Source organism: Castanea sativa, chromosome 8 (assembly GCF_040712315.1).
Source record: "Castanea sativa cultivar Marrone di Chiusa Pesio chromosome 8, ASM4071231v1".
Classification (NCBI taxonomy): domain Eukaryota; kingdom Viridiplantae; phylum Streptophyta; class Magnoliopsida; order Fagales; family Fagaceae; genus Castanea; species Castanea sativa.
The window spans coordinates 25,557,865-25,565,334 of record NC_134020.1 but is presented as its reverse complement, the minus strand read 5'-3'; the positions used below and the strand labels follow the sequence as shown (position 1 = coordinate 25,565,334).

Here is a 7,470-nt window from a genome sequence, read left to right as displayed (position 1 = left end):
TAACTTTACCAAAAAAAATCATTTTAAAATTTTCAATAAACTTCCAAAGAGGCAGCATAAAAATAAGCAAATCGGCATCTCATTAAAATATTTTTAATTACCCATTTCCCGTGTGCATCCATTCGATTCTATGTATTCATTTGAAAACAATTTATCTAGTTTTTTACTGAAATTTTTTTATTTGAAGTCTGCCTAACCGTATTTGTACCTTAAAAAAAATGGAAGAAAGAAGCGAGGTTTTAGCAAACGGAGCATTGGACTTCGACATTCAACAAAGCCCGTTTCCTCCACCCAAGCGCAGTTCCAAGTTAGTTTAGTCCCTTCCTTCCTTCCACAGACCTCTAGCTCGAACCTGTTACCTGGGCAACCTCAAATGGCAAAAAACTAAAACTCTCTCGTTTCAATCCCCAGTCAATATGAAGCTCACTCGTCCTCATCGACCTCTCTCAAATTCCACCATCCATTACATAAAACAAAGAAACCTCTCTACCTCCAAATTCACCTCCCAAGACAATGACGAAAATGACTCTCACTTTGTTTCGATCCTCGGAGACATCGTAAGAGGAAACCGGAGCTGGAAAATCGCACTCAACAACACCTACATTTCGAGCACTTTGAGGCCCCACCACGTCGAGAAGGTTCTGATCCAAACCATCGATGACTCCAGGTTAGCTTTGAGGTTCTTCAACTTCTTGGGCTTGCACCACAATTTTCACCACACCACGACTTCGTTTTGCATTTTGGTCCACTCACTGGTCCAGTCCAATCTCTTTTGGCCAGCTTCTTCGCTTCTGCAAACGCTTTCTCTTCGTGGGTTGGACCCAAAAGAGGTTTTTGAACATTTTCTAAATTGTTACGTGGAATTTAAATTCTCTTTCAGTTTGGGTTTTGATTTGTTGATCCAGAATTATGTGCAAAATAAGAGATTATTGGATGCTGTCGTGGTCGTAAAGTTAATGAAAGAGAATAATTTGTTGCCTGAAGTTAGAACTTTGAGTGCCCTTTTAAATGGGCTAGTGAGAATTAGGCAATTCAATACGGTTTTGGAGTTGTTCAATCTGTTTGTGAATGTGGGTCTTCAGCCTGATGTTTATATATACACTGTGGTGGTTAGGAGTTTGTGTGAATTGAAAGATTTTGTTAGGGCTAAGGAAATGATTCGGCAGGCAGAGTTGAATGGATGCAATTTGAGTGTTGTGATGTATAATGTGTTGATTCATGGGCTCTGCAAGAGCCAAAGAGCTTGGGAGGCTGTTGAGATTAAGAATTTGTTGAGAGGAAAAGGATTGAAAGCGGATGTGGTCACATATTGTACATTAGTACTTGGTTTGTGCAGACTGCAAGAGTTTGAGGCTGGGGTGGAGCTGATGAATGAAATGATTGAATTGGGGTTTGTGCCAAGTGAAGCTGCTCTTTCCGGAGTTGTGGAGGGGTTGCGGAGGAAGAGAAAGATTGAAGATGCTTATGACATTGTAAATAAGGTGGGGAGAATTGGAGTGGTGCCTAATTTGTTTGTTTATAATGCCTTGATCAGTTCTTTGTGCAAAGAAGAGAAATTGGATGAAGCAGAGTTACTTTTTAATAACATGGGTGAGAATGGTTTGTTCCCAAATGATGTCACTTATTCTATTTTAATTGACTCCTTCTGCAGAAGAGGAAAATTGGATGTTGCATATCTTTACTTAGGTAAGATGTTGGAGGCCGGCATAAGAGGTACTGTGTATTCTTACAATTCTTTGATTAGTGGGGAATGCAAGTTTGGGAAATTGGATGAAGCGGAGTTTCTTTTTGGTGAGATGATTGTTAAAGGAGTGGTGCCAACAGTTGCAACCTATACATCAATAATAAGTGGATACTGCAGAGAAGGGGAATTGCACAAGGCATTTAGGTTGTATCATGAGATGACTGGGAAGGGCATTGCGCCTAATACTTACACCTTAACTGCACTTATTTCTGGTTTCTGTCGTACAAATATGATGACTGAAGCAGGTAATTTGTTTGATGAAATGGTTGAGCATAACATTATGCCAAATGAGGTGACTTATAATGTTCTGATAGAGGGTCACTGTATGAATGGTAACACAGTAAGAGCCTTTGAATTGCTTGATGAAATGGTTGAGAAGGGTCTTGAACCAGATACATACACATATAGGCCCCTAATTAGTGGTCTTTGTTCTTTAGGTAGAGTTTCTGAAGCCAAAGAATTTGTGGATGAACTTCACAAAAAGAATCATAAGTTAAACGTGATGTGTTATGGGGCACTTTTACATGGTTACTGCAAGGAGGGAAGGTTAAAGGATGCATTAGTTACTTGTCATCAGATGGTTGAGAGAGGAGTAGACATGGATCTTGTGTGTTATACAGTACTCATTTGCGGAACCCTAAAGCAGCATGATACAAGAAAATTATTTGGTCTCTTGAAGGAGATGCATGATCACGGACTGAAGCCTGATGAAGTAATATATACAAGTATGATAGATGCGTATGGCAAAGCTGGAAACCTTAAGGAGGCTTTTGGGTTTTGGGATTTGATGGTTGCTGAGGGATGCTTTCCTAATGTGGTGACATATACTGCCTTGATAAATGGTTTATGTAAGGCAGGAAATATGGATAAGGCAGAGTTTCTTTTAAAGGAAATGCTGATTGGCAATGCCCTTCCCAATCAGCTCACATATGGTTGTTTCCTTGACCACCTTACAAAGGAAGGAAATATGGAGGAAGCTGTACAGCTGCACAATGCAATGCTTAAAGGGTTTCTAGCCAACACTGTCACATATAATATACTTATCCGTGGTTTCTGCAAATTGGGTAAGATTCAGGACGCCACTGAGCTCCTTGTTGGAATGACTGACAATGGTATTTTTCCTGATTGCATTACCTATTCAACATTTATCTATGAGTACTGTCGAAGGGGTAATTTACAGGAAGCTATTATGTTGTGGAACACTATGCTAAACAAAGGTCTTAAGCCAGATACATTAGCATATAATTTTATGATATATGGTTGCTGTGTTACTGGAGAACTCACCAAGGCATTTGAATTGCGTGATGACATGATAAGAAGAGATGTGATGCCAAATCGGGTCACATATAACACTCTTATTCATGGAACTTGCTTAAAAAGTTCAGTTCTTTCGACATAGTCATGCTCAAGAATAATTTCTGCTACATGTATTGTTGAAGTTGATTGATGTCTTTGTGACATAATACCAGAGCTCTTTTATTTACCATAGAAGAACCATGAGCTTTGACCTTGGGCTCATGTAACTAGATCTAACTACCTGCATTGCTAGTTAAGATGACTAAATTCTTTCTGTACATAATTATGCTTATAAACTAGGAGGTGAACGATAGATAATGTACTATATAGATTGAGGATGACCAGTATGAGAATGAAAAGAATCTTTTACTGATGGAATGACAGCAATGTTTTGCTGTAAGCATTTTTGACCAGTATATAGAATTATGGCCATTTTTGGTTGTAGAATTTTCTACTGATGGGATATGGTGTTACATAGTATTATGGGTAGTTCCTCAATCCAATTCACTCATCTTGAGATGGTTGAATTTAAAAAACTGTCTTGTATCTGTATGCCCATCATGTATGGTATCATTTTACTTGGACCAATCATCTACGCACTCCACGTCTTCTTCGGTTTACCTATTGAAGTTTTTTAGCCTTGATCAAAAAGGATTACTACATGGTAACAATGATTCTCTTTAATTCTTCTAGTGTCCTTTAGTTTCTTTATTTGTATGTCTGTGTGGTTCTAATGCAGAAGGTTCTGTGTGATGTTACACAGGTCCTCTGTGAGCTTGAGCTTACAATTCAAAGGGTAAAAGTGATGACAACCCCGGATGGCAGAGTTCTTGACCTCTTCTTCATAACAGATAACATGTGAGGTGGTGTTATAATTATTATTATTTTGATGATGGTGGTGATACAAGGTGGAATTTTCTCTTGACATGCATTTGATTTTATTACTAGGAGTTATTAAAGTCATTGACTGTATTAGCAGGCTTCTGTCACATAATGAACATCATGTCTAGAATTTCCTTCCTCTGGGCCATTTAATAAAATTGTCCACTTTTTTGGCCTCAAGGAAATAAATGTGATGTGGTTTCTCATTTTCATTACAGGCCTTTCTCACCATTGGATTGCATGCTCACTTTGCTGATTCCCATTTTTATCTGTGATTCCCAAATTAGCATCCAAATATGGTTTTGATAAAGATGTATTTTCTTTTTTGTCTTTCTACATCTAGGATATAGATTTAAGCTCCCTGATGTCAATGGTACAGTTTTTTTTTTGTACCTATCCTCCACTTTTTCCCTCTTTCTCCATGTTCATTTTTTAAACTTTTCTTTCCAATTTTGCTAACCAAGTAATTATTTTTCCTGGGCATCTGGAAATAAAATAGACCATATGTATCAAAGAAATCAGGGAACTGACTTGAATTGATGGGACTAAATTGCTGTCCTCATTCTGATTGTTTAGAGCTTATTATTATTTTTGTTATTTGTTGATATTTTTTTCAAATGCAACAATCACTCAAGGTGAAACTTGATGGTTTTTTCACTCACGTCTACTATTTCAATTCAGGGAGATTCTAGACACAAAGAAGCGACAAGATGAGACACAAGAACAATTGCATGCTGTTTTGGGAGAATCATGTATCAGCTGTGAACTTCAGCTGGTAGGTCATGAGTATGAATGCCCTCAGGGAATTTCTTCTCTTTCTTCTGAGGTAGCTGAGGAGCTATTTGGGTATGAATTATCAGACAAGGAAATCCGCTCTCAAGCTCTTAGTCCAGATATGTCAAAATTGAAGAAGGCTAGTGTCGCAGTAGACAATTCATTGAGCCCAGCTCACACATTGCTTCAAATACACTGTCCTGATCACAAGGGTCTCCTATATGACATCATGAGAACCTTGAAAGACTGCAATATCCAGGTTTTTAACTCAAATCTGTTGTGGGGATATTCTAATGTTTCAGTTTGGATCCTAGGTATCCCAGACTAGGCTGGCCCTCCTCCCATGTTGTTTTACTTTATACAGAAATACATTACTTGATTTGCTATAATCCAAGTTGACAGATTAGCCATTGGCCTTGGGCTCCCATGTAGCTTAATTGGAAATAATTAAGCTACCTACCACCTTAATTGGCTATTTGGTAATTGAAGCTATTAGACTGCAATCTTGTAGTCCCAGTGTCTTTAACTATGACTAGGTCACCTTGATTATCCTCTCAAGGTTAGCTACTAATATGGTTTTGCCATGTGGTGTTAGCAAACCATGAGTGAACTTTTCCAAATATCTGTTGTTCCTGTGAGCCAATGGTCTGTCCAACTTGCTTCTAGGGTCACCATTTTTACATTAATAAATAATAATCAAACAGATAAAAGACAAGGCACTGATTGTGAATTATTTTTGCTTGAGAGAGAGGGTGAGGTCAACTAGATAGTAGTGAACTCCTGGATGGTTTTTTTTCTTGGGCTCAATATGTATTGATGAAATTTATAGTCCTCTTCCTATAACCATCGCGTAAGTTTGGATGTCAAATTTTTCTGACAAATGATTACATGTTTGCAGTTTTCTGGTATTTATTGTATGTTGTTTCTTCTTGTTCAGATAGCTTATGGTAGATTCTCACCAAATTCAATGGGCTATCGTGATTTAGACCTATTTATTCAGCAAAAGGATGGGAAAAAGATTGTGGATCCAGAGAAACAGAGTGCAGTATGTTCTCGTTTTAAGGTAGAAATGCTTCATCCCTTGCGTGTCATCATTGCCAACCGAGGACCAGACACTGAACTGCTAGGTTGCTAATCCAGTTAAGTTATCTGAAATGGAAGACCACAAGTTTTTTTTGATGTTACGCTTGCTCTAAAATCACTTGGGACCTGCATTTTCTCGGTATGAAAGTTTGGCATTAGAAAGTAAGTGATTCAAAAAACTCATCAGCACATTGCAGCTACCAGGATCTTCAATCTTAGATGGTTAAATGAATATTACATTTCCAGCAAATAATGTGGCAAATTGGGAACCATAGTTCTTATATTGCTAATGCCCTTCCACTCCACATGTTGGCATGGGTAATTGGATATTGGCTAGTACCTAACTATGGTACTTGCTTTTTCACACAAACTTGTGCAGTGCTGATGGGATTCTTGAATCACTTCCATATTGTAAATTACCTAGTCAAATCTTGAAATACTTGTAACACTTTCTGTCTTGGGTTTTTAGGCTGAAATAGGAAGATATTCAACATCAGAATCAGATCATGAATGGGAGGTCTACAGATTTCTTTTGGATGAGGACTGCAGGTTTCAGTTATCCAAAATGATAGCTAGGAATTAGATTGTAGATAGAGTTAGAAGAACGTTGATGGGCTGGTGAGTAGATTTATTCGTATTATGCCAAGATTCTAAGTTGGACTCAACTTTGTTTGCTTTCCTCCCTCCATCCTTTTGGGCTTAAATGATCAATAACCTGGTGCGTTAATTTCCGGTTATCTAAGGCAGAAAGTTTGTATTCTCAAATTTCCTCAAGTCATGACTGTGTGTTGAGCGTAAGCCTTCTAAATAGGAATGGCTTTTTTGCTTCTCCGTGTAGGCTTTGTGAGCTTTTCACTTTCCTGTGGCTGATTGATATGTATTTCTACTTAGCATTTTCTTCTTCATATCGATTTAGTTTGGGTTTGAAGGGCGTAAGTTTTGCAAACTTGGGTTTCAAGGGAGTAGTAAGTTTTACAGTTTTCATAGGAAACTGGTACTTGATGGTGTCATATTACTGTAGCTTAGCTTTTCTGCTGCAAAATGCATTTCAAGGAGACTATATTGGCTTCATTACAAGAGGACTATCGCTATATTGGTTTGGTCCTATACTCCCATTTGATCCAGAAGCCACTTAACCTTGAGACTAGTACTTCATGGAGGGGGGGAAAGGGTGGTTCCATACTCCACTGCTTATTTTCCAATTTTAAGGAGTCTTGGAAACCAAGAAGCAAGAGTGTGTTTAGACAGAATTTACTATAAAGTTGATTTGTTTGTAGAATGCCATTTTCTTGTTGATATATTTTGTTACTTATGCAACGCATAAAATAATTAAGTTTATCTTTAGTTCAGTGAAATGTTTCACAAACTTGTTAGTTGGTGGATCTGTGTCCTTTCCTGAATGTTGAACATCCTATAATATTGGAAAGATACAAATAAACCGTGCACAGTGATATTCTATATATTTGTGAGTTCGACACAATGAAATGTACAAATTAAGAAAATAGTTAAGGGTATGCTTGGGGAGAGGAGAGGATCATCTTGTTATGTTGCGGCTCCATGAAGTCACGTTCTCACAATATGTGATTTTCTATATATTTGTGAGTTCCACATGCTAGGAGAGAGGAAGGTCTCATGGAATCACTCCATGAGTTACCGCCTAAGAGAGGAGAGAAGAGAGAAAGAAAGGAGTG

At 38.0% G+C, this 7,470-nt stretch overlaps 2 protein-coding genes across 9 annotated transcripts; both read left to right on the top strand.

Moving 5' to 3' along the window:
• Positions 1-235: 235 nt before the first annotated feature.
• LOC142608237 (uncharacterized) lies at positions 236-7,154 on the top strand. 8 transcript variants are annotated; one of them, XM_075779974.1, is made up of 5 exons: positions 236-2,808; positions 3,804-3,898; positions 4,725-4,955; positions 5,634-5,918; positions 6,249-7,154. In XM_075779974.1, exons 1-2 carry the CDS (start codon positions 417-419, stop codon positions 3,812-3,814), a joined length of 2,403 nt encoding a protein of 800 aa, XP_075636089.1. In that variant the 5' UTR covers positions 236-416; the 3' UTR covers positions 3,815-3,898; positions 4,725-4,955; positions 5,634-5,918; positions 6,249-7,154. The 8 variants fall into 8 exon arrangements, with proteins under 8 accessions (XP_075636089.1, XP_075636087.1, XP_075636088.1 ...); XM_075779972.1 differs by having other exon boundaries at positions 4,604-4,955; XM_075779973.1 differs by having other exon boundaries at positions 3,804-3,903; positions 4,604-4,955.
• Positions 4,633-6,362, top strand: LOC142606078 (ACT domain-containing protein ACR9-like). Its single transcript, XM_075777482.1, has 5 exons — positions 4,633-4,674; positions 4,725-4,955; positions 5,634-5,741; positions 6,026-6,097; positions 6,249-6,362. Exons 1-5 carry the CDS (start codon positions 4,633-4,635, stop codon positions 6,360-6,362), a joined length of 567 nt encoding a protein of 188 aa, XP_075633597.1.
• Positions 7,155-7,470: the final 316 nt, after the last annotated feature.

Coding starts and splice junctions, on each gene's coding strand:
- LOC142608237 (XM_075779970.1), top strand. CDS start 417: ATGAAGCTCACTCGTCCTCATCGACCTCTCTCAAATTCCACCATCCAT.
- LOC142606078 (XM_075777482.1), top strand. CDS start 4,633: ATGAGACACAAGAACAATTGCATGCTGTTTTGGGAGAATCAT. Junction 4,675..4,724: donor TGCTGTTTTGGGAGAATCAT/GTATCAGCTGTG, acceptor GAATGCCCTCAG/GGAATTTCTTCTCTTTCTTC. Junction 6,098..6,248: donor CACTCCACATGTTGGCATGG/GTAATTGGATAT, acceptor TTGGGTTTTTAG/GCTGAAATAGGAAGATATTC.